The sequence below is a fragment of the Sinocyclocheilus anshuiensis genome, unplaced genomic scaffold (assembly GCF_001515605.1).
Source record: "Sinocyclocheilus anshuiensis isolate Anshui unplaced genomic scaffold, SAMN03320099.WGS_v1.1 scaffold348, whole genome shotgun sequence".
NCBI classification, from domain to species: Eukaryota; Metazoa; Chordata; class Actinopteri; order Cypriniformes; family Cyprinidae; genus Sinocyclocheilus; species Sinocyclocheilus anshuiensis.
In genome coordinates this window covers 874,546-899,859 of record NW_015555762.1, presented here as the reverse complement: position 1 = coordinate 899,859, position 25,314 = coordinate 874,546, and the positions used below count along the sequence as shown (strand labels likewise).

Sequence of the window (25,314 nt, the reverse complement as noted above, 5' to 3'; positions counted from 1 at the left end):
ATCTGTAAATGATTGTCTTTAGCACTGTATATCAAAGGTCGTACTTTTGAAGGGCCACTGTGAATTTGTATCTGGGTTACCATCTTACTGTTTTGTGTAATTTTGGTTTGACACCACAAAGGCCCATATATTTTCTGCCAGAGGTGAAGAGGACATTAGAATTGTTCAAAATGACCTCACTGCCTTGAATTGCATGCAGCTGTTAACCAAACTCTGTGAAGGCCTGGGGATAATAAAGGGTAAAGTGGGGTGCAGAATGTTATGGTCGGGTGTGATTTTTAACACCGCACCCATGCAATCATCCTCTGGACTGTTTAACACCCCTCACTTGACAAACTGGGGTAATTTTGCTCCATTTTCAGACATGGCCAGACAGCAGATTAAACTGTCTTATCCAAACTTTTTTCAAATTCGAAACGGACTGTTTTCTCCTTTCTTTGATTTCCTTTCCTTCAGAGTGAGTTTATTACCCGTTTTGTCTCATATGCTGTATTAAATACAGTTGCAGAGTAAATGCCCTTTACAATATGAAACTATCTAATCAGTTGACAATCATTCATTTTTATCCTCCTCCTCAAAAGCTCCTGTTCGGGTCATCATCACAGAAGCTGGAAATCAGCCGAATTCTCATCCCATCCAATGGAACGCTCCCCCGTCTGCCCACATTACGCAATATATCCTCAAGTGGAGAGTCGTAAGTCTTTGTGTTTTGCAGTCTCATGTTTTGAGGATTTTCAGAGCTGGATTTTTATGGTGATATAGTTTTAGTGCCAATTTATGTCGATAAGGTAGAGTACAAAAGCATCGACTGTAATCCAGATTCCTGGAACGAGAGACATTTTGTCCCTTCATTGAATGTTTGTGTACCTCTCTGCAAGGGATGATCGCCTATGCTAAAAGCACAGGATGAGATTTCATCACACACAAACATGCCACAGTCCTTGAACTTAAAAACACACATTTACTCTTCAGTCTGACACGATGAAACTGACTTCAGTGGAAAGTTGCAAAATTGTGCATTTAACTAAAAGAAAGACGCTTTTCAGAATTTTTTTTTTTTCTGCCAGGACGTTTTAAATTGCAATTTGTCTGAAGCTGTGTTTGGACAATATTTTATTTTTGCAGGCCAATGTACATTCGAAAATATTTTTGGAATGTACTTTCAATTTTCTTAATTTTAAATGTCAAGAGACTTCTAACAAACTGACCTTTATCAAAATAACCGCTCTTTGTTACTCTGCAAGCTGTTTCAAAACCGTAAATAAAGCAGAATTGTTTAACATGTAAAGGCAAAAAAATATATATATATTCATGCTACAGTTTTACCACAGATTCACCTCTTTGAAAAAAAATGATGTTTTTAGCTTCTGTATTTTTCAGTGTAACGTTTTCCTTTCCCAGAAAAACACACGGACACCCTGGAAGGAGGTAACCATTCCTGGGCACATCAACTCACACACTATTTCAGGGCTTAAACCAGGTTTGACCTATGAAGGTCAGCTGATCAGCATTCTACGCTACGGACCGAGAGAGGTCACTCGCTTTGACTTCACCACTACGTATGGCTCTCGTACGTAGATGTTCCATTCTTTTCTTTTCTTTAGGAATTTAAAAAACTTTGAAATAAAGCATGAAATCTTCATCCAGCATTTTACCATTTCTGCAGTGGAAAAAACAGAGGGTGAGACCACCCAGCCTCCACCAATAGTGGACACCTCAGAGTCCGTTACCGAAATCACCTCCAGCAGCTTCGTCATCTCCTGGGTATCTGCATCCGAGACAGTGTCTGGATTTAGAGTGCAATATGAACTCTCTGAGGAAGGAGCCCCACAAAATGTAATTGGTAAGTATTGTAGGAGACATGCAACTTGTTAAAAAATTAATAGGAGAAATAGTAATGCTCAAATGGACAGCAGTGAGAAGAAAAGCTCCAACTTATGAGCTAAAGAAGCTAAATTTATAATACCAATCTTGTCCAATTATGATTAATTCAAATTTGAAAGTGACTTTGTAAAATTTTATTGACTTCATAATTACCCTTTGTTTTCCACAGACCTCCCAAGAACAGTTACATCAGTGAACATTCAAGATCTTCTGCCTGGCCGTAGGTACAACGTTCAAGTTTTTGAAGTCAAACCAGAAGGAGATAAAAATCTCATCCTGACAACTACTCAGACCACTGGTAAGATATCCATCACTGTGCCAAAATGAACTTTTTGAGATCATTTAACAGCCATGAATATTTCCTACAAGGCATGAATTAGCTTCATAGCATTTCCATAGCAGACAGCAAGTTCATTACTGACATGATTATTTTGTTGCTCAATTTTTGTTGTTGGTTTGATGCTAACATTGGGTTGCCACATGAAGTGGTTGGTTACGACAACAAAAGAAACCTTTCTTTTGTTCAAAACAAAATTTACTACATTTACATATTTAACATCTATCCACTAAAATTATCAGATTGCATTTCGCATTCAAATTAATCGTCTGTCTATTCACAGCACCTGATGCTCCAACTAATTATGAGGTCTCAAATGTACAGGAGACAGCCATCACGATCAGATGGTCCAAACCCCAAGCACCTATAACTGGTGAGTAACATTTGTGTACCAGCATTCATGCATTAAGATTGTCTTTAAAGTTGCATTTATACTACTACATCTGCAGATAATGTATGAATGTGGAATAGGTGTTAACAACGTTTTAATGTAATGTGTTTGCACAGGCTATCGTGTGGTGTACACTCCCTCGGTCGAGGGCAGCAGTACTGAACTCATCCTCCCTGAGGCTCAAACATTTGTGACACTGGGTGACCTTCGACCTGGCCTGTCATACAATGTCAGTATTTACTCAGTGGAAGACAACTTGGAGAGTAAACCTTTGGTCCTACAGGTCAGCACCGCTGGAGAGCAAAAGCCTGGTACGAGTTCAGATGATCCATTTTAGGATCCTTTTATTGGACAGATACTGTAGAAAGTGACAGGAAACATTGAGAAAGAGGTTGAGGCATGTTGCAGCCTGTACCTCCTGCTTTATTTTTATAGCTTATTGACGCATCTAGTTTTTTAGTTCAGAATTTGTATTCTTACCTCTGTTTGCATCAGTGTTTTTCTCTCACACACTTAGTATTTTATGTCTATACTGGAGTTCAAACAACTTTATTAAGAGGCTTTTGCTCACTTTTCTCTAAGCTTGTGAAAGTGCCCAAGTTTCTTATTCATGTGTAAAGATGTCTGCCAGTTCTCTGTCTCTTCTCGATGAGAGCTGATTCTAGCAAATGCCTGAGCTGGGAAATTTAGTGCTTTCTCAGAGCCAAAACAACCTTATAAGGATGGACTGGGAAGCTTTGAGCGTGTCTTTCTGTTCTTGTCTTGCCAGTTGAGGTCTTTTTACCAAACACACACTTCCTTATGAGAACTGTGAAAACTCTTTTCTGCTTTGCATGATTTTGCTGTTCTCTCTTGAAGCTAACAGTGTACTCGTTTTGAACTCCATGAAAGCATGCATTGATGATATAGACATTCCCAATTAAATACATATTTAGTAGTACTTGTTAAACCAAGCATCACTATTTCTCTTGCTTTTACTTATGGTTAGGGATTTGAACAGACTCCTAATCCTAGCTTGCCCAAAGTGTTTACATGGTCATTCCTACCTCCCCTTGTAGTAGAGCTCTGAAAGACTGTAATGTTGCTTTCCATCTCATTAACAGAGGTGGTCCAAGCTCCCACAGACCTACAGTTTTATGAAGTTACCGATGTCAAAATCACCATCACCTGGACTGGTCCTCCTAATGAGGTCTCAGGATACCGCGTGACCTTTGCACCCGTAAGCACAGATGGCCGGACCCAGAGACCCCTTCAGCTTCCCGTGACACAGAATGCTTATGCCGAGCTCACGCACCTGCAACCTGGCACACTCTACCGCTTCCATATCTATGCAGTCAACAGAGGAGTGGAGAGTGAACCTTTGGTTGGGGAGCAATCTACAAGTGGGTGACATTCATATGTTTGTCTTTGAGCTGATCATTTTATCAACTAACAAAAGAAGCTGAATCTGTTTATAGTTACATTTATATTATACATAGCATCTTGGTCAACTTTTCACCACATTTCCTTCTCAGAGCCTGATGCCCCTACTGACCTGAGGTTCACTGACATCATTGATGACAGCGCTGTGGTCATCTGGTCTGCCCCCAGAGCTCAGGTCACAGGTTATCGTCTCTTCATCAGCATGGGCAGCTCTAGCCCCAAACACCTGAGGATCCCCGGTCCCGAGTCTCAATACAAGCTCACTGACCTTCAGCCTGACACAGAGTACATAGTCACCCTGCACTCAGAGAAAGGGAACACGCTCAGCGAGGGAGTCACTGATGTCTTCAGAACATGTGTGTAACCCCTCTCCCCTTTCTCCTGAGGTGAAACAATAGAATAATAGTGCTCTCCTGAGCCCATTTTGAAACCTCTTTTTTTTTTTTTTGCTTTTGTTCTTCAGCTCAGCCAACAGGTAATGCTCCTCGATTTAGCACAGATGTCACCGATACAGCCATCATTGTTACCTGGACCCCAGTACCACGATTCAGCTATAGGGTATAGACACTGTATTTACAATTTTCTGTTTACCACATTATTCGTTTGTTGTATAAAACAGGTGAAAAGAACAAAACGATATTGTAAAAAATTATATATTGGATGGCACGTTAAGAGATTTTGCATATTGTTCTCAGGAATTGTGGAAATACATCACCTTACTTTAAAGGCGTCATGACGTGAGAAATCAAATTTGCCTTGATCTTTTGGCATATAAGAGGTCTTTGTACTATTAAAACATCCTGCAAGTTTCATAGCTTAAAACATCCTCCTCATTGTAAACAAAGCATTTAATCAAGCTCCAAAAACGGCTAGTTTTGGATCCATTGGGGCAAGGTGACGTCACCAAGGTGCAGTCGTTTGCATAAATACTGCCTCCAGAGGAAGACATTGATGAATAGTCATCTTCTCACCATAGGCCCCAATCAGTCCCTAATGGCTGACAAAATTGGTCCAAGTTGATAATTAATGGTCATAGATGGGACACTAGGTTGCCCTAGAGAACAGTTGTTGTTCAAGCCCATAAACCAACTTGGACCAGCTACCATATTTCACCATAAGCTGTTATCACCAGGGTTTTGCTTTTACATTTTCAGAAAAAAAATCTCAAGGATATGTGTCCTTCTCTCAGATGTCTGTGAGGCCCGGCCAAGGTGGTGAGGCTCCCAGAGATGTGACCTCGGGAGAAGGCACTATTTACTTTTCTGGTCTGACTCCAGGATTGGAATATATCTACAGCTTGCAACCCTTGTTCAATGGCCGAAAGCATGGCAACCCTATCACAAACAAAGCTGTGACATGTAAGTTACTGATAAGTCTAATTCAAGTAAATTTGACAATGTCCGAAAGGTTTTAGAACTCAAATGCATAGTTTTTTTTTTACTAGCTACAAAGACAAGAGGTCTGGTAGATCTGCTGAAAGAGATTAAACAAAATGTAGAGATTTCTAGCCTGTAATATACAGCTCAAAGTACTATATACATTTTTCTAATGTTGGATTTCATTCCTCTTTGCTGTCACATTAGCCCTGTCCCCACCAACTGACCTAAATGTGGTGTCTAACCCTGTCACCGGTGAACTCAATGTCAGATGGAGCAGCACCAAAAGTCCGGGTAAATATTGACTGTACACGCACTTCTTATCCTTGTTCACCCTTTCTTTGAAGCATGCTGGTGGACCTTGGCTATTTGTGTAGGCTTTGACCATTTCAAATAATCAGGTTAAATTCTTCCAGGAATTATCTGTTCTTTCAGTCATCCTTTTCTCCCAGTGTTCTTTGTCTGTTTATATATTTCATGTGTTTGTGATGTTTATTACATTTAGTGCATTTAATTCTAATTCTAGCATGTAATTTTATACATTGTTAATCATGGTATTACCAAAAAATATACCATAGTTTATTGGTCAACACTATGGTATTCTTTGAAGAACCTTATATTCATAATACTATGGTATATGCATATGGTAATCAGATGGTAATACCATCTTTGGACCCTATTACAGTCGCTATACTATTTTGTAAGTGTCCATTTCTGTTTTTATACTTGCAATATCTCATTTATCCCCTTAGATATCACTGGCTACAGAGTGACATGCACACCAACCAATGGGCAGCATGGAAATACTCTAGAGGAGAGTGTTCGAGGGCATGAAACCTCATGTACCCTTGAGAACCTCAGTCCTGGCGTTGAATACAATGTCAGTGTCTACACTGTTAAAAACCATCTGGAGAGTGAGCCTATCTCAACCACCGTTACACAAGGTAAGACCCCATCTATAGTCAACAAATAAAGGTAAGTTCAAGCCATGCTCTGCTGGATCAAAACCACCATGACCGATCCAGAGAATCACCTGATTATGGATCCATAGATTTAGAAATTCGCCCTCTCAAGACACCCAGCCAACAAAAATGCCAATTGCTGCTTTTAAAGCATATCTGAATAATAGACTGTTGATCACAAGTATACTTCTGAAATATCAAGAGTGAAGTCAATAGGTCTATTAGTTAGCCACAATGGTGATAACTCATGGCTCACAACTCATAGGGCTCCAACCTGCTACCAGTCTCCAGCCCAAAGATCAGTCTCCATCCTTGAGCTATATCTACTTCACCACATAATACTGCTTCTGCTCTAGTAAGATGATCCTTTTAGATGCATTACACAAAACCTGCAAAGATCTATAAAGACAGTTGCATTTAATATATTAGAATATTAACTTCTAATAAAATCCAGTAATTTCTTCTTTCCACTAAGTCTTTGATGTTGTTTAATCTGTTTGTGCATCATGAAAATAATTGTGTAATTCTCAACAAGCATGGCTGTTTCACTTTTGGTTTTAAATGTTTGAAAATATCTATTGAATTTAATAGTTGCTAGATAAGAGCTTGGTACTTTCTCTTTTTTGTAGTATGACTAATTCAAATCAAAAGCCTTTTTATTTTCCATTATTGTGTGCATGTCTCTTCTGATGATTAATCATTTGTTAGCACTGATGGCATGAGAACAGTAATTTGCTGCTTGTCTTAATTAGTCATTGTCACTGCTTCTGTGTGTCTTGTCTTCTCTCTCCCTTTCCCATAAATGCAACTTTGTAAACCAATTAAAGATGTGCCCAAGGTGGGTGATCTCAGCTTTGTTGATTTCACGGATACCACAATCGGAATTAGATGGACCCCGCTAAATTACCCGGCAGTTACTGGATACCATATTATGGTTGTTACGGCCGGCCAGAGTTTTCCTATTTTGGAGGACGTGGTGAACTCCTCCGTCAGCTATTATACCATTCGTGGACTGGAGCCAGGCATCAATTATGACATCAGTGTGTCCACCATTACAGATGAGGCGGAAAGTGTGCCCTCTGTGATCACACAGCAAACCCAAACTGGTGAATTATCCTACATAGGTTTCTTATTACATTTCAGCAGGCGGGGGTAAAAGAAGAGGGAAAGGAATGGAGAATATGGACATAAACGAGAGGCTGAGACCCTCATCCCTCAAACATCATTCACTCAAGCCACTTCATTTCATTACTTACAAGTCCGGCTAGCCAAGATTAACAATTTGCCATTTCCCAAACTCAATGCAGCTTTTTGAATCAATCATATGCTTATATCTGAATAATGATGCATTTCTACGTGTATGTTTGCATTTGCATTTCTGGGGAATGCACTAGTATAACTACCACTTGGTGGGGTATCATATTGTTTGTATTTACTGTATTCCTGTTTCATGTTAATTAGAAAAGGTTAAATAACACATTTCTTAGCTATTTATTTTTATGCTGATAAAGTTTTGACTTCATTTATAAGTTCACTGTCTCTCAATCCCCTCTTGTTTAGCTATTCCAGCCCCCACAAACCTGAACTTTGCTGAGGTGGGCTCAGACTCCATGCGTGTGTCATGGACTTCCCCTTCTGTTAAGCCATCTGAAATTAGCCGCTTTGTCATCCGCTACCATCCCACAAAAAATGATGACGACACTCAGGGAGTCAATGTAGGAGGTGGCGTCAATAACTTCCTCCTTCAGAGTAAGGGTTTACTGATGCTTTCATTTAAAGATCTTAATTTCAACCATGTGCATTTTACGGTCTAAACACATTTCACCTGCTGATTCAGATTTTTCTCGATTCAGACTTGCTGCCAAATACAGAGTATCTGGTAAAAGTAGTGTGCGTCTATGATGACAGAGAGAGTGAACCTGTAACTGGTATTCAGAAAACAAGTATGTATTTGGATATAAGAAATGGTGTTCAGTTCTTAGTTTTCGTACCACTCTCTGTTCTAGTCCGTTAGCTCCTCCATTTGATTTTGTTCCCATCATCCACACAGAATTGGACTCCCCGACAAATCTGGACTTCTCTGATGTCTCCACCAACTCATTTACCGTGCACTGGATGGCTCCACGTGCCGTCATTACAGGTTACCGTCTACGCTATCAGCCAACCAGTGGTGGGCGCACTAAAGACGAGAGACTTCCCCCGACGAGAAATTACTTCACACTGGTGAACCTGGCTCCTGAGACAGAATACACTGTCTATATTTATGCTGTCAGTGGCAATAAAGAGAGTCTACCACTTACTGGAACTCAAGCAACTGGTGAGAAGTTAAAAAATTAAGGATTTGTTTAGTCATATTTGTGAGGTATAATGATGCAACTCTTGTTTCTTCCTGTAGTCTCTGATGCTCCCACTGACCTGGCCGTGACGTCCTCCACTCCCACTAGCATCACCATCTCCTGGGATGCCCCTGCAGTCACTGTACGCTACTACAAGATCACACATGGTGAAACAGGTATGACAAAGTGTTTTTGTGGTGTTTCACTTGAACTTGTAAATGCAGCTGATTTCTTCTCATTGACTCCTAGGTGAAAGAGATGCACCCAGAGAGTTCACTGTTCCAGGAACACAATCCACTGCCACCATCCAGGGCCTGCGTCCACACACCGATTACACCATCACACTGTATGCTGTGACAGGCAGAGGGGACAGCCCAGCCTCCAGCACACCAGTCATCATCACACACAGGACTGCAGGTGGAAGTAAGTACTCATGCAACAAGACATCTATATCTATTACAGTGTCTGACCATTAGCTTACCACAAATTTCTTGTGACTGTATTGTTTTTTTTTCTCCATTCCCAGGTATTCCATCCCCATCAGATTTAGAGGTTACTGATATTCAAGACAATGCCTTAACTGTCCGCTGGAGCCCAGCTAGAGGTCCCATCACAGGCTACAGATTAACAGGGACGCCCAAGGGTGGGCAAGGTCCTACATTCTCTGAGCTGGTTGGCCCTGGTGAGACATCTCTTGCTCTTTAACTTTTTATCAACATTTATTACTAATCATAACCTTGAAGTTAATTTTGGAAGAACTGGTTTCAGTTCTTGGACATGATGTAATAACTATTCTATTTCTGCCTTTTCAGAACGTACAGAAATGACCATCCGTGGCTTGGTGCCCACATTGGAATATACAATTAATGTGATTGCTCTTAGTCAAGAAGGAGAGAGCACCCCAGTGGTCCAGAAAGCTACAACAGGTTAGTGGTTTTTAGATTTCTTAGCCTACCTAACTTTTTAACCTTTGAAATCAAGTTAAACTTGCCCCATTGGAACAACTCGGAGTTAAGGACTTTCTCAAGAGGTCAATGATTAGAGTTCATTGCTGTTCCTTACAGGGCTCGAACCAGCAACCTTCCAGTTAACAGTGCTGAGCTTTAGCCACTATGCAATGCCACCTTATACATACCCCCTAACTCTCTCCTTCCAACTCTCTAGCAAATTTACAGCATCCAAGAGATCTGACCTTCTCTGATGTGGACTCCACCTCCATGCTTGTGACATGGGATGTTCCACGGGTTCCAGGAGTGACATCCTACAGGGTTCTGTACTCTAGTCCAGAGGAGGGAGAAAGGGAGTACCAACCAGCTGTAAGTGGTCGTGATAACAGTGTGGTTCTCCAAGGTCTGAGCCCAGGAACTATGTACAACATTAAAGTCATTCCCATGAAAGGACGTAACCCAGTCCGTACTCTTGAGGGCATTCAGCAAACTACCCATGAGGAGACTCAGCCCACTGGTATGACCTGTCTGAATTCAACTTAGCTTTTCAAGCTAGTCAATTAGATAATAGGGTTGAGTCCCTGTCCTGATCCGTCCTGATTCTTGTCCCTTTACCTTTCCCAGCTGTCCCTGCTCCCACCAATATACAGTTCTTCGACATTAGTCCATCTTCTTTTGTCGTGGCATGGCAAGCACCCAATGCTAGGCTTTCTGGCTATCGTGTGGTGGTATCACCGAAGAATCATTATGCCTCAGCCAAAGAAATGAATGTTGCACCAGACTCCACACAAGTTTTAGTGCCTGGGCTTATGGTAATAGGTCTACCTTCTTGTAATTTACAAATACATTTAATCTTTGTAGGCACAAGTAAAAGTAGAAAAGTTATCTGTTGAATCATGACTTGGACATTTCTGGCCTAAATATCTGTTGTTTACTTCCAGGTGGCAATCGCTTATGAGGTTCATGTCTATGCACTGAGAGGTTCAGACAGCAGTTCTCCTCTCACTGGAGAATGCACCACCGCTGACAGTAAGTGGGTTACCCATATATTGTATTACAGTAGAGTGATTTTTAGTAGTTTTCCTATATTAAATGGAAACTATAATCTCGTTGACGCCACAGATATAACCCCTCCTCGTCGAGTCCGTATCACTGATGTGAAAGACACTTCATTCACTCTCATATGGCGTGTTGTCAATAATGAGCCAATGACAGGTTTCCTTATTGAAGCCACACCAAAAACTGGAGGTCACCCCACCTTCAGGCAGACTATTCCTGCTGACAGCCGTACCTACGTTGTCACTGGTAGGTTACCATACAATCCATAAATAGCCCCTTATAGGCCATCTGTTTCAACATTAATGGTTAAGCACTGTTTGCTCAAAAAGTAAACTGGCTCTGGTATTATAACTTCCATGGTATTTATATTGTATTCAAAGTTACTTTAAAGATTACTGTTTTATTACCATCACAGTAGTGTCTAAAATCTATGGGGTTACCATGTTCGTTTATTGTAAATGTTGTATCCTGTTTGGTCTGGATAAACACAAAAATGTTTTTTATAACTTTTTTTTTTTAAACATGTTGGGAGTATTGTTGTTTATTGAAAGAAATGTATTCCCTCCCTCAGGTTTGCAGCCAGGCGTCATGTATGTGGTAAACATGTACACATTAAATGGAAATACTCGAAGCCCTCCTTTCACAATTACTGTAAACACAGGTACAACTAAGCAAATATGCCAATGTGGAAAGAGTAATCTACTGTATTAATGCTAATGAACTGATTTAAATTTCCCAGTATGACCTTAAACTTTATTTTTGTCCTATATCGTCACAGCTCGGCCAGCTGTTCCGTCTGCGACTAACCTCCAGTTCACCTCGCTGACCCCCAATTCCATCTCCTTTACTTGGCAAGCCCCTTCAACACACATTACAGGATATTACATCACTTATGAAGAATCAGGTGGTTCGCCTCGTGAGCTTACACCCCGCCCTAACGTTGACCAGAACTACGCCACCATCACTGGTAAGACCCAGAATACCAGATGTGGTATAAATAGATGTTGGTAAATTAGGCTTGTGAAACAAATTTATAATGCACTATGCGACCATATTGTGATATTTTAATAACAGGTCTGAAACCAGGCACAGAATACATCATAAAGATCTTTGTCCTACTGAATAGCCAGAGAAGCGCACCACTGGTTGGCACGGCCACAACTCGTAAGTATTTGCTCAAATAAAAACATTGATTTTCCCAACTTGTTAGTCACTTTGGATAAAAGTGTCTGATTAATGGATAAATGTAAATACAGAATGTTAATGCACATATTGAGACATAAGGTGTACTCCCTTATGCTTTGTTTCTGAATGGTACAAGCTAGCGAAAAGTGTTTTGCAAGCATGATAGCTACTGCTGCAGTAGCAATTGAAATAGATACAGCACATTTTGTTGAACTAGCCTACACTGGATTTTATAAAAGCTTGACTGCGCTGGCTTGCATTTCAGTAGTATACTTGGCTAAGCAGTACATTTTCTTAGTGCTTAGCTTTTTAATGATGGAATTCACTCAGAACTGAAATGCAAAATGAAGTTAAAATGCATTTAACGTCGCTTAATTGATGCACCACGCTGACTGGAATGCTAGCTCATCAATACACTTTTTAATTTATTCAAACTAAGTGTTCCCTCATTGGACTACTATGATCAAAACCTTTGATAAGTGTTTAAAGGGCTGGTCCAGACTTTCACCAACGTTTTCACTCTGAGGAGAAGTGTATTCTTGGACTGAATCTTACACCATATCCAAACCAAACGTGATGCAAAGGTTTCCATTGACAATGTTACAAAACCACAGCCAATGTTTAATAAAGAGCTGAATCTGGGATTTTGAACAAATGAGATTTCACAATGGGCAGAAAACAGACAAGTTGAAAATAAACAAACATCCAGCAACTTGTCACAGCTGAAGACAGAAACTTGACTCTCAATCTGTTGGTTTAACTATATAATGCACATCATCCTCAATGTTTAATTGTAAAACATTGGTGAATTTTGAGAAAATTCTTGGACAAACTGCCCTTTAAAATGTTATCAGCAAGTACTGTCATTACTTGACTGAATCTTTAGTGCCTTACTGGCTGGTAGATGCAACGGTGGCTGCCTCTTTACCTGCTGCTTTGCTTTTAACACCTTTTTCCCGCCCAGAGCTGACCTCTGATCTGCCCGGTCTGCCCCACCACGGTGGCCCAGACAAGCTGGATGTGCCTGAGTCTAACAGAGTTCATGCAGTGGGTCCCACTGGGCATGACTCACCTGATGCACACGGGCAGCATGTGGAGTACACAGAATTCAATAATCAGCCCAGTCAACCCAACAGAGGCTACCAACCTCACCATCGTCAAACAACCCCTCAACCTAACCAACCCCGACCCCAGCCTTATGTGCCTCAAGTTGGGGAGACCCTAGTCTACATCCCCAAGGTGGGACCCGATGGGGGTCGTGTGCCTCAAATTATTCAGGTTAGTGAGAGGCCTGGCGATGGCCATCCTTTTGGTTTTCCAGAAGACAAGACTGGAAGACCACAGGAGGCCCAGACCCAGACCCCCATCTCATGGCAGCCCTACCAGCAAAGTTCTAGTTACCTGGTGTCCTGTCAGCCCATTACCCATCCAGATGAGAAGATGTTTCAGGTGAGGACCTAGGAAGGATTTACAGAAAATCTGAGATGAATGCAAAAGAAAAAAAAAAGGTCCCAAATCTTCCTTTATCACCTTACCCTTCACCCTTTCTTGTTTTGCAGATGCGTGTCCCAGGAACAACCACCAGCGCCACCCTGATCGGTCTCACCTCTGGTGCCTCTTATAATGTCATTGTGGAGGCCTTGAAGGGAGCCCTCAAACACAAAATTTTGGAGGAAATTGTCACCGCTGGAAACACAGGTCAAGGATCAACGGACATTGATGAAGGCTTAAAAATACACATGCTTATAATGCTTGTCTGAATGTTTCTTTATTTTGTTCCCATTAAAACCAACAGTTCCAGGAGATAGTTCATCTAGCAAGGACTCATGTTATGACACCTTCACAGCCACTCACCATGATGTCGGAGAGGAATGGGAGCGTATGTCTGACACCGGCTTCAAACTCTGGTGCAAATGTCTCGGTTTGGGAAGTGGACATTTCAGATGTGACTCTTCCAGTGAGTAACTTGGAGATCAAATTTTTTCCTGTAGACAATCCTGTGTGAGTGCATCTACTCTAAATATCACTTTTTACACAGAATGGTGTCACGACAATGGAAACAACTACCGCATTGGTGAAAAGTGGGAGCGACGGGCAGAAAACGGTCACTTGATGAGCTGCACTTGTTTGGGCAATGGCAAAGGAGAGTTCAAGTGCGAACCACGTAAGTGCTTCCTCTAAACAGACACTGTATAGTCAAGTTTATTCCAATCAGTGGAATTAAAAATCTAGCATTTCGTTATAGATGAGTCCATATGTTACGATGACGGAAAGATGTACCAGGTTGGAAACCAGTGGCAGAAAGAATACTTAGGGGCCATCTGCACTTGCACATGTTATGGCGGACAGCAGGTAAGACCAGAATGTATTTTACGACAAAGTAGAGAAAGAAAATTTCAAAAACATGTAATAAAATGCAATTCAAAGGGGGTGTTTTAAAGTCATATGCTTGAGTCTGGTGAAATGAATTGTATATGTGCTGCTCCTCAGGGCTGGCGATGTGAGAACTGCAGAAGGCCTGGTGCTGAGATAAGCTCTGACCTGCTCAAACCTGTCCGCTTAAACACTGGCCAGAGAATGGTGAGTATCGGCTTTCAATCATGCAAGCACTTCAAAAGGCAAAAGAGTTATATTTTTGGTAAATGTGCATTGGCAATATATATCACATATATTTGAATGTATGTAGATCATTATTTATATATTTGAATGTATGTAGATAAATATTTCTGCTTTTCATTACATGACATATTCCCCTCTGTTCTTCCAGAACATTCAGTGCCCCATTGAATGTCTCCGACCTGAGCTTCTTGCAGATGCTGTGGCCAACGCCAAACCCAGAGAGTAAAATTGTTTCTGACCAAACTGCACCATGACCTTCTGCCCCCCTCATGCATCATTTCATTGGGACATGTAATAAAGATGTGATTTTATATGAGAACATACTAATCACATACTGCTATAAAATCTCCCTGTTTGTTATGTCTCCACTGCCGTCCAGTTGTGATGACATAGCAACAACTGCATTTACTCACAGCCTTTGATTGGCTGTTGTTTGGTTGAGGAATTTCAATGGCTTTTACATTTTAGTTTGCTAGTGTTTTATACATCAATTAAAAAAATTACTGCAATGTCAAAACAAGATATTTCTTATTGCAGTCAGTTAAACCCATTTGTCAACATTGTCGACCATTTGTTGATGCCAAAACTATAACGGGAAAGTGCATTTTCTCTGTTAATATGTGAAGAGATTTTTTTTTATATATATATATATATACAGCTTTCTAATCAATTAAATTTACATTAAACTACCTTACCATTATTGTTAGAGATTTTCAGTCGTTATTAATTGATATAGAGGCAATTATGAGACAAAGTAGTAAAAACAAGCACTGTTTTATAAGAATGTTAGAACACCACTGGGGGTACACTGAGGTACCAAAAATTAAGTCTCAATGTGTCTTTTATGTTTGTTTGTTTTTTTCAACATGGCTCATTGATTATTTAGAGTCAGCACTGTTTTTAGATAGATACACATTTTAATTTTCTAAATTCTTTGACTATTTATCCCCTTCATTCAGAAGTGTTTGGATTGTATAGAATTTGTCTCATTTGACTGTCATTGTTCTACTGTCTACACCAGTTCTCACTACTGTTAAATCCATTTTCTGATATATTGCAAGACTCATGAACAATTGTATTTATAAAATGTCACTCAAAACAAATTATTTTGGAACTACGTTCTAAAGTAAACAAGCCTGGCAAAAAACATGTCAACAAATGCAAATAAACCCTTGATGGAATCCATGACAATCTATTATATCTGATTTGTGTTTTTATTTTGTAATGCTCTTGGACACTAAAGGCAGCACAATGGAATGTATCAGGAAGTGTATGCACACAATTTCACATTGCAAATGTTTCATACAGCAGCTCCCAACAAGGATGGCATGGCAGAAATTATGCAAAGAAAAGATATAAAAGAACAGTAGTGGATCGTCTTATTCTGAGCATATCAGTATTAAAGAAGCCATGTATGAACAATATTCCTAACTATTTAGCAACAATGTCACTTTGCTCTTGGCTTTAGAATCGGAGTACAAAGAGAAACTTTGCAAAATTCAAATAGTTAAACTACTGAGTTAATGTCAAAGTGGACAGGCTAGCTATTAGACTAAGTTATGAAATATGCGTAGCAACTTGTAATCACAGTAAATGATGTGCATCTAAAAAGAAAGAAACCCTATACTTTCGTAACAGTGAAACTAGTTGGATATTTGTATTCAACTGGATGTTTTGTAGTGCTTTTTAGTGATGGAAAAGACGGATTTTGGTGTGCACCAGGGTAATACCCAGCTCATTGCAGGCGTTCATGACCACCTCATCCGCAGCAGAGCCAGAGGGGGCGGCAATATACTCTACACCGCTCTAAAATCACACACAAATAGAAAACCACTTAAGTCACTTTTATGCAGACCACCTCATCCGCAGCAGAGCCAGAGGGGGCGGCAATATACTCCACACCGCTCTAAAATCACACACAAATAGAAAACCACTTAAGTCACTTTTATGCAATTTATATGCCATCGTAAGAAACATAAGGAATGTATAATGCAGCAACAAGAAAATTTGATGAGGTGTATACAAGTGTGCATAAAACATGAATAATGACTTAAGCTTTATAACACTAGCAGAGGGTGTTTACCCGTTTGGCACGGTCAACATTGTCCCGGAAGGGGAAGAAAGCATCTGAACTGAGGGCCACAGCCTGCAGAGAACTGATCCAGTTCTTCTTCTCAACCTCTGACAGAGTCTCAGGAACCTCGTCAAACAGACCCTTCCAAACCTCCATATCTGGACCCTAATGTACAAAAAAAAAATATTTCAATATCATTAGGAAAAACTCCAATGTGAAGCAATCTACTAAAATACTGCAGTGCATAAAATGAATTCTAAGACTTGATCAATTTCCAAGATTTTCCTGACGCTGTTTATTATTTTATTATTATTGATAATAATTATATTGTATTTTATTTATTATACCACCCAAAGAATTACATGAAATAAAACACTGTGCCATTTTCACAGGCACATTTACCACATTATCATTATCTTTATATTTCATTTGGATTTTGGTGTGAAATAAGCCACACATTTCTTGACAGATTTCATAAGATTTACCCAAAAATATTACACTTTAATGATCCCAAATGTCACAAAATGACAAACTACTGTAAATCAATGGCACATTTGGTCCACAAATTATTTGAAAACAGAAAATGTGCATTAATATTCACTAAAAGTACTGTAGCTTTTGGAACTAGTCAAGTATAGTAGATCTCAAAAATATTCTCCAAGCCAAATATTCGCCAAGTTAACTAGGCTGGCCAATACATCCCTCTATGACCAGTACAAAACCAATTTTTTAATACACTACCTCTCCAATTGTTCCGCTGACATACTGATCAATGGCGTTAGCCATCTCTGCACGCTTAACTCCGCTTCGGAATTTCAGATTGAGAACTCGTGGATGATGCCTGAGCCACCAGTTATCAGCCTTGTCTCCTGCCAGCCGAGTGCAGTGGATACGAGACTGCTGCCCAGCACCGATGCCAATCACCTAACAAACACACACACATAGTACACAATTTTGTACAACTCATTTTCAACCATTTACATGTTTTGGCATTTAAATGAAATTAAAACTTTTTGTTTTTAAAGTTTTTGGTTACCTGACCATCCTTTGCATAACATACAGAGTTGGACTGAGTGTACTTCACTGCGATAGTGGCTACAATGAGGTCTCGTAGGGCACTCTCAGAGAGCTTTTATGGGGGGGGGGTAAAAAAAAAAATCACAATCTGTTATTTATTTATTTGTTTTTTTTTACATATTAACATTAATATCACGGCCCTCTTTCCACAGTCCAATCAAATCGCAATTTAAAAATTGAATTTTTTACTATACAATATGGTTTCAAAAAGTATATTTCAAAATTGTGACACAAAATCAAATGCATATTGAAGACATTTTGATCAATTTGCCTAATTAAAATCAGAACTTGCACAAATAAAACAATAATAGTGTTTCTCACCTTGCCCTTTGACACAATGTTGCTGAAGAGCTCTTTATCAATGACAGCTCCATTCCTCTTCTGTTTGAGGTGCAAACCAAACAGCACTCTCACCTCCTCTTCATCAGGTTCATACTCGGGATCCATCTTTTAAAAAAAAAGCATACATTACATTATGCAGGCTTAGAGTTGAAGCACATGGGCTTTGAGCATTCCTTGAAGTACTGTTCATAAGTTTGGGGCCAGTATTTTTTTTTTTCTGAAAACTTATTAATAATGTGACAGTGAAGACTTTTACATTGTAACAAAATAATAGTATTTCAAAAAAAGAGAATAGGAAGTGTTTCTTGAGCAGCAAACCAGCATATTAGAGTGATTTTTTAAAGGATCATGTCACACTGGTCATGTGAGACCGAAGTAATGATGCGGAAAATTCAGATTTGCCATAACATGAATGAACTACGTTTTAAAATATCTTAAAATAGAAAACAGCTATTTTAAATTGTGATAATATTCACAATAGTACTGTTTTCATTGTCAAATAAATGAAGTCCTGGTGAGCACGAGAGACTTACTGACCCCAAACTTACTGTATGCATAATCACAAATGTGTATTGACCAAAAAGAAAATGCTATGGGAAACGGTGGAGCAAACTTAGTCAAGTAACAATTCTTGCGTCTCTTTAAATCAATGAACAAGCATGGTTTACCCGAAGGACGCAATAGTTTCCATTCTTCTTTTTGGAGAGAATGCGAAGTGCTTCCTCATCATAACCAGGAGCAACGATACCATCTGAAACCTAAAGAAATTGGGTAAAGTTTTGCATAAAATGTACAAATAAATCCATTTGTTAAATAAGAGGCTAATAAAAACGCTTAGATGTGATTCAAAAAGTTCTCACACACCTCTCTGGAGATGATCTTGGCAGTAGGGACGTCACAGATTTCAGACAAAGCAATGAAGTCTCCAAAGGAGGACATCCTGTCAGAACCTACAAGACATTTTTCACATTTTTCCACACTTTAGGCTTAAACATGCCAAACTACACACCTGATGGTGCATTTTTCTATTCTTCCTATTACTAAAGTAAAAAAAAAAATTAAGATGCATGGACAGAAGTTTAACCTCTGGCTCTGGCATATGCAGTGGCGAGGGGGGTGAGATCCTGGAGCATGTCAATCACCATACACACCTTGGCCTCATCTTCGCTCAAAGCGACGCCAACTGCAGCTCCTGAAAGGTGAAAATGTGTCTCAAATGTTTGTCTTAAAAAGTCTAAGCCCTTTCCTGAAACTCTACAATTCATGAGCTTAACTTGCATCGGAGAAACAAGTTTGCATGCATACCTGCAGGGCTGACATGTTTAAATGAAGTGGCAGCTGGTAACCCAAGAGCTTTCTTCAACTCTCTCACCAGCTGCCAGGCGTTCAGACCATCGCACAGGTTAATGAAGCCTGGAGATCCATTCAGCACTGAGACCAAGTCAGAAATGTAGAGGAATATTAATATTCTATGTTTTGCGGTTGAATATTGATCTGGTAGTAGTATATGTGATCCTATATACCAGTAAGTGGAAGTGCTGGGCGTAGAGTGTAGAGCTGAGCAGGTGCTTGATGGGGGTTCATGCCGTACCGCAGAGGCAGCTGGGAAATTCCTCGACTGTATTCACGTCTGAAGTAATCAGAAATGGCCTCGTCGTACTGAGCGGTGTGTGTGAAGGCCTGAGATATTACAAATATAAATTCACACATACATTCCAAGTTAACTAAAGTCACATTTGAACAACTGAAATTGGGGTCCTTGTTAATTGTTGATCAAAATAAATCGACTGATGGGTTTTTAATCAAGGATTAATGCAGATGTCTAAAGAGAAGGGGTGCTAATATGTTATGATAATTTGATGAGACAGTTACATAAAAATGCTGACATTAAAATGCTAGATTTTTAAATTCTATACCGTTTTAAGTACATGCTACTGTTCAAACATTTTTTTTTATTTTATTCATACTTTAAGCAAGAAATCATTAAATTGATAAAATGTTACAGGAAAGACTTATAAAATGTTACAAAAGTGTTCTATTTCAAACAAAAGCTGTTATTTTGAACTTTCTATTTATCAAAGAAACCTGAAAAATGTATTAGTTTCCACAAAAATATGAAGCAGCACAGCTTTTTTCCACTTTGATAATCATAAATGAGCAGCAAATCAGCATATTAGAATGATTTCTGAAGGATCATGTGACACTGAAGAAATTATGTTGAAAATTCAACTTTGCCATCACAGGAAAAAATTAAATTTTACAATATTTATACAAATAAAAAAAAAATATTTTAAAAAGGTCATAAGAACACAAATACTTTTATTTAACACAATGTCCCAATTGATAACCTCAGATGCTTGAACTTTGGCTGCAACTTTCCTCATCTTCAGCAATCATCTGAAACCCAATCTGATCAAAAACATGCAAACCGCCTCATGATCTCACAGCTGTATTGTTTATGTTAAAGGGGTCATATGATGTTGCTAAAAAGAGCATTATTTTGTGTATTTGGTGTAATGAAATGTGTTTATGCAGTTTAAAGTTAAAAAAACACATTTTCCACATACTGTACATTATTGTTTCTCCTCTATGCCCCGCCTTTTTGAAACGCGTCGATTTTTACAAAGCTCATCGGTCTGAAAAAGCGAGGTGTGCTGTGATTGGCCAGCTATCCAGTGCGTTGTTAACCACTGATTTCTAGTCGTGTCCATTTTTGGAAGGCCAAACAAAGTAGTTTCGCTTTCACAACGAAAAACACAGCGGCCTAGCGGAAGCCCCGGCTTAGCGTGAGCTGAGGCCGGGCGAGAGAGAGCAGAGGCGGTGGGGTTGAGAACGGTGCGGGGCCAGCGGATCCGACGAAGGAGAGGCAAGCACATGTGACGACCCCGGGCTTCGTCCACGGTGAAAGCCGATCCGGCGATCCACAGCACTAAGTTGATGTATTCCCTCAGCGACCAGCACAGATCAGCTCTAGGCATGACGAAACGGATATCGTCCTCTTTTGGAAGACCAAACAAAGTAGTTTCGCTTTCACAACGAAGCACGCAGCGTCTTCACGACATGGCGGCAGCGGCAACAATACTACAGTGAGAATAAAAGTTACGCCTTCTTTCTTTGCGTGAACATTTGGGCGGCGTTATGCAAATCTTCCCACAGAGCGACGTAGGTATGTGGGGGCGTGTTAGAACGAGCCGTTTTAGGTAGGTGTGGCTGACTCTTAACTTTTATAAAGAATATCTCTTTGGATTTGAGACTTTAGTCTTTGCAACTTTACAGATCTTCTTTATGCACCAAGAGCTTGTAACACTCCAAAGAGAAAGGAAAAATTTAAATCGCATCATATGACCCCTTTAAAGGGTTTATCAGCACAGCTACACATGAAGTCAATGGGTCAGAACTTAAGCAGGGCAAAAATACCCCCAAAAGTGACAAAATGCCCCTTCTATTTAAACTGTGGGACCAAAAACAACTTCTGTTCAATTTTGTTAAGTATGACTAATAGGCCAAGTTTACTGTTTGTTTCAGGTAAAAGGCCTGAAAGCATGAATTGGACACGAGTAAGCCTATTGCTCAATGCTAACAGCAAGTCTTTGTGCATGTCTGAACATGATTTACCACAAAATTCACAACACTAGCTATTCATGTCTTGCATCTAAAAAGGAACTAATTCATTTAGAATTACAATAAAGTATATTATGTATTATAGGCCCGGTTTCACAGACGGGGCTTAACTTAAGCCAGGACTAGGCCTTAGTTAAATTAAGATATTTAAGCAGCTTTTATATAAAAAAAATGCCTTAGGGAAAAAAAACATTACAGGTGTGCATCTTGAGAAAGAACAATGACACTGACATATTTTAAGATATTTTCCGTTGAGACAGCTCAAACATGCATTTTAGTCTGGGACTAGCCTTAAGCCTTGTCTGTGAAACCGGAGGATAGTATATCATATTACACCATTTCATGCGTATAGGCCTATGATATGGTTCAGTATTAAATTTAAATGAATCTGTTCTGTTAATCAAACAGTTAATCTGAACATTAATTTTATTAGTGGTGAAAATCCTCTGGAGTTCAGTGGGTTCAGATCACGTCAGGTGAGGTTCACAGAGTTTTGGATATGCAAAGGTCAGTGGGTTGTCAAAGCTTAATCAAACCTCCTTTCAGACAGGATTGTCATGGTTACCTTGAGTGCAAGAGTCTTGCGGGTTTCCATTGTGGTATCATGGTTGTCGGAGGATTCCATTTCCTTGGCAACAACATCATAATCAGACGGATCACAGACTACAGTGACTCTGGCGTGATTCTTAGCTGCCGCTCGAAGAAGAGTAACTCCACCTAAATATGATTGTGGGATTAATGGCGAAATGTTTGTTAACCGGGTGAATCTCACAAAGGCTATCAAGTAAAAAAAAAAAAAAGCCAATTAAGCACATTTCCCAAAATTCAATACATAATAATTAGCACCATAGACCAGTGTTGTTGTTTGTAACTAAAACTAAAGCGACTAAAAATTGTCCGTTAAATAAAAGCTTAAATAACACAAAATATAAATATTAGATTAACATTTTTAACTTAAAAAACTTAAATAGAAATTAGAAATGTTATCTTGGAAGCTAGCTGAAATAAAATATGTTTAAAAGTGGAAGTACTAAATTAAAACTAAAATAAAATTGTATTAAAGTTAAATAAAAAAAAATAAAATTAAATATACACATAAATGACTAAAACGTAAACAAATTTGAAATTAAACCTGAAAATATAATAGGGTCATTCTTCATTTGTGGTGGCAAGAAGTGTCCCTCTACTTTGTAACAGCTAAAATACTTCAAATGCTAATAAATCAAACTATTTGCATGTTTGTATCAATATAAATTATACTAAAGTAACACTGCCATAGACTGACATATAAATAAGCAGTATAAATATGTATGTATTGGATGCAGAAGTTAATGTGATATGCATATTTTTTTTAAATAACGACAACAATGAAGATTAATTTTGGGAGGAAAAGTGGTTACTTGTTATGAAAAAAGGATGTTTTTTTTCCCCCCTCTGTGCAAAATATATTTTCTTTTAATTTCAACAGAAAAAATATATCCCGGACTTGTGCGGGACTGTCTTTGTAAGACTCAACTAATAAATTTGAATGCATAGTTTCCTAGTTTAGTTCACTCTTACACTTATAATATTGCTTATAATCTTTACTCTAAAGCACATTTAAAAGTTTTCCTCTATAGAAATGCATCATCAAATTTCTTAAACATACAAAAACCATTCAAAGCAAATATTAAACAAGGAGTCAATTCTAAGCCCTTTAATCAAAGCCCTGTGAACCATTAACAGTGTACTGACCGATGTCTATCTGCTCAACAGCGTCTTCCACAGTCACACTGGGGGATGCAACAGTCTTCACAAACGGGTAAAGGTTGCACACAGCCACTCTTGAAAAACATAAGTTCACATAAATATTAAGTACTACTGTCTTTTCTCTTGATTTAATCATTTAAAAATTATTTACCAACTACAATTAACAAAAATATGCAGACTAGAAGTTGCTAGACTAGATTGCATCATTACTACTATACATAATTCACAGTGATCATATGACCCTGCCAGCCAATCAAACTTCGCTCTAAATGGCTGAGAGCCAGTAAGTGTGATGAAGACTTTTGGTTACACCACAGCGGCACTATTTGAATTATCAGTGATTAGATTACCCATGCGGAGTCTCGACTTCTAACAAAAAAGCCAATGGAAAGCATGTTAGCACCACTAAAACTGATTATATCCGTACTGGTGTCACATGATGATCATTCATGAAATAACATGACCTGAATTTAAAATCAATAAAGCAGAACTTGCAAAAGAAGTACCACAGTATTACCACTGTAACACAGACAGCATTGGAATGGTTTGCTTACTGAACAGTATTACCTGACAAGACTAAACCCTAGTTTTTCCATATCAGCCTTATCAGAGGGAGTTTGTCTGGCCAAAATACCACCGTGGACAGCAGGATGAAGGGTCTTGACTCTTCCTCCAAGCATTTCAGGGAATCCAGTGAGATCAGATACATCCCTGTATGAAAAAATAAAATTACATATATATGCATGCGTGTGTGCATATATATATATATATATATATACACACACACACACACACACAGCATTTTAAAATGACAAGAGGGTGAGTAGGGGTACATGAACCCCCTCTAAAACAATTATACCGGATTTAGTTACTGCTTTAGTATTACACAAATCACAGCAGCTATAAATAAATTTAAATGAGATGCAGTAAAAAAATGTGTGACCTGACAGTGAGTCCAGCATCTCTGAGAGTTTTGGCGGTGCCGCCTGATGCCACTAATGACAGACCCACTGATACCAGACGCCTGGCAAACTCCACCAGTCCGGTTTTATCAGAAACACTCAGCAATGCTGAAAGAGATCATCAATTAATCATATCAATTAAACTGCACATACACCAGAAAATGCATCTGATATTTAGCAACTGCAGCAGTGTGGTTTACTTCAACTACTTCAACTGCATGTGATGCATCACTTTTGCACAAATCCAGGCTTCATAAAGTAAAACAATGACGGAATCAGTTTTTTGATACCATGGTATTTCATTAAATACTGTAACAGTACTATTTCAGACAAGGTATTTCCACATAATCAGTGGTACTACAATTAATGCAAAGAAAAAAGATACAAACTGAAATTCGCCCATCACTGCATAGGTAGTATTTCGAAGAAAACCATGGTATTACCATTATATCTTGTCCCAAAAACCATGGTACATATGGTGAGTGATACCAGGGTTTAGAAAACAGCAATACTTACATAATATGGTACTGTAACCAGACCAATTCAAATACATTAGCATATAGTACTATCATCAAGGCATAGTCAAAAAGCATAGTACCATGGTGTTTTTGGTATAGTTTACTAGTTACATCAGAGCAGTTTTCAGAATGAGAACCAAATACAAACTTTTCTCAATTTGAAATTGTCTATAAAGTTTCATTTTAATGTCAGTAAAGTAAGTTATGTGAGAGCTCAAGACACTGCGACAAGACATCTCCCAACAAAAACAAACACAACACAAAGTATTTGATTTGTAGGCAGCAACGTGCAGAAGGTAATAAAGACACAAGCTTACCTAGTTCGGATGCCATGCTGCAGGTAAAATAGGGTAAATCTGAGATTTGTGCTGTAGTGTCTCGTGCACCGCGCGATGTTAATCAAAACACGTGGTTGCAATAGTTTTATCCGCGTGGATGCATGGCGGGAAATGT

General features: G+C 39.1%; 2 protein-coding genes across 6 annotated transcripts in view; one reads left to right on the top strand and one right to left on the bottom strand.

Annotated features, from left to right (window-relative positions):
* Positions 1-15,703, top strand: part of LOC107674002 (fibronectin-like) — a 23,425-nt gene extending 7,722 nt beyond the window's left edge. The window contains exons 13-46 of one of the 4 annotated variants that reach the window (XM_016467856.1): positions 582-694; positions 1,402-1,570; positions 1,667-1,843; positions 2,054-2,182; positions 2,505-2,594; positions 2,729-2,923; positions 3,716-3,994; positions 4,127-4,390; positions 4,498-4,592; positions 5,224-5,392; positions 5,618-5,704; positions 6,163-6,354; positions 7,200-7,478; positions 7,933-8,121; positions 8,226-8,315; positions 8,423-8,689; positions 8,768-8,884; positions 8,958-9,131; positions 9,235-9,390; positions 9,521-9,634; positions 9,873-10,172; positions 10,280-10,467; positions 10,597-10,684; positions 10,778-10,960; positions 11,286-11,375; positions 11,493-11,681; positions 11,789-11,878; positions 12,864-13,348; positions 13,459-13,597; positions 13,695-13,856; positions 13,938-14,063; positions 14,145-14,251; positions 14,390-14,479; positions 14,667-15,703. In XM_016467856.1, coding sequence (XP_016323342.1) covers positions 582-694; positions 1,402-1,570; positions 1,667-1,843; positions 2,054-2,182; positions 2,505-2,594; positions 2,729-2,923; positions 3,716-3,994; positions 4,127-4,390; positions 4,498-4,592; positions 5,224-5,392; positions 5,618-5,704; positions 6,163-6,354; positions 7,200-7,478; positions 7,933-8,121; positions 8,226-8,315; positions 8,423-8,689; positions 8,768-8,884; positions 8,958-9,131; positions 9,235-9,390; positions 9,521-9,634; positions 9,873-10,172; positions 10,280-10,467; positions 10,597-10,684; positions 10,778-10,960; positions 11,286-11,375; positions 11,493-11,681; positions 11,789-11,878; positions 12,864-13,348; positions 13,459-13,597; positions 13,695-13,856; positions 13,938-14,063; positions 14,145-14,251; positions 14,390-14,479; positions 14,667-14,744 — 5,660 coding nt within the window. In that variant the 3' untranslated portion in view covers positions 14,745-15,703. The remainder of the gene's footprint in view (positions 1-581; positions 695-1,401; positions 1,571-1,666; positions 1,844-2,053; positions 2,183-2,504; positions 2,595-2,728; positions 2,924-3,715; positions 3,995-4,126; positions 4,391-4,497; positions 4,593-5,223; positions 5,393-5,617; positions 5,705-6,162; positions 6,355-7,199; positions 7,479-7,932; positions 8,122-8,225; positions 8,316-8,422; positions 8,690-8,767; positions 8,885-8,957; positions 9,132-9,234; positions 9,391-9,520; positions 9,635-9,872; positions 10,173-10,279; positions 10,468-10,596; positions 10,685-10,777; positions 10,961-11,285; positions 11,376-11,492; positions 11,682-11,788; positions 11,879-12,863; positions 13,349-13,458; positions 13,598-13,694; positions 13,857-13,937; positions 14,064-14,144; positions 14,252-14,389; positions 14,480-14,666) is intronic. The other 3 variants (XM_016467855.1, XM_016467854.1, XM_016467853.1) reach the window with 3 other exon arrangements.
* LOC107674004 (bifunctional purine biosynthesis protein PURH-like) lies at positions 15,204-25,314 on the bottom strand. 2 transcript variants are annotated; one of them, XM_016467857.1, is made up of 16 exons: positions 25,179-25,314; positions 24,325-24,451; positions 23,949-24,092; positions 23,367-23,455; positions 22,198-22,349; positions 19,535-19,691; positions 19,317-19,442; positions 19,096-19,203; positions 18,876-18,961; positions 18,680-18,769; positions 17,991-18,116; positions 17,629-17,721; positions 17,334-17,516; positions 16,602-16,757; positions 16,377-16,424; positions 15,204-16,276 (listed from the first exon to the last, which is right to left on the bottom strand). In XM_016467857.1, exons 1-16 carry the CDS (start codon positions 25,192-25,194, stop codon positions 16,205-16,207), a joined length of 1,773 nt encoding a protein of 590 aa, XP_016323343.1. In that variant the 5' UTR covers positions 25,195-25,314; the 3' UTR covers positions 15,204-16,204. The 2 variants fall into 2 exon arrangements, with proteins under 2 accessions (XP_016323343.1, XP_016323344.1); XM_016467858.1 differs by lacking the exon at positions 16,377-16,424 and having other exon boundaries at positions 15,204-16,324.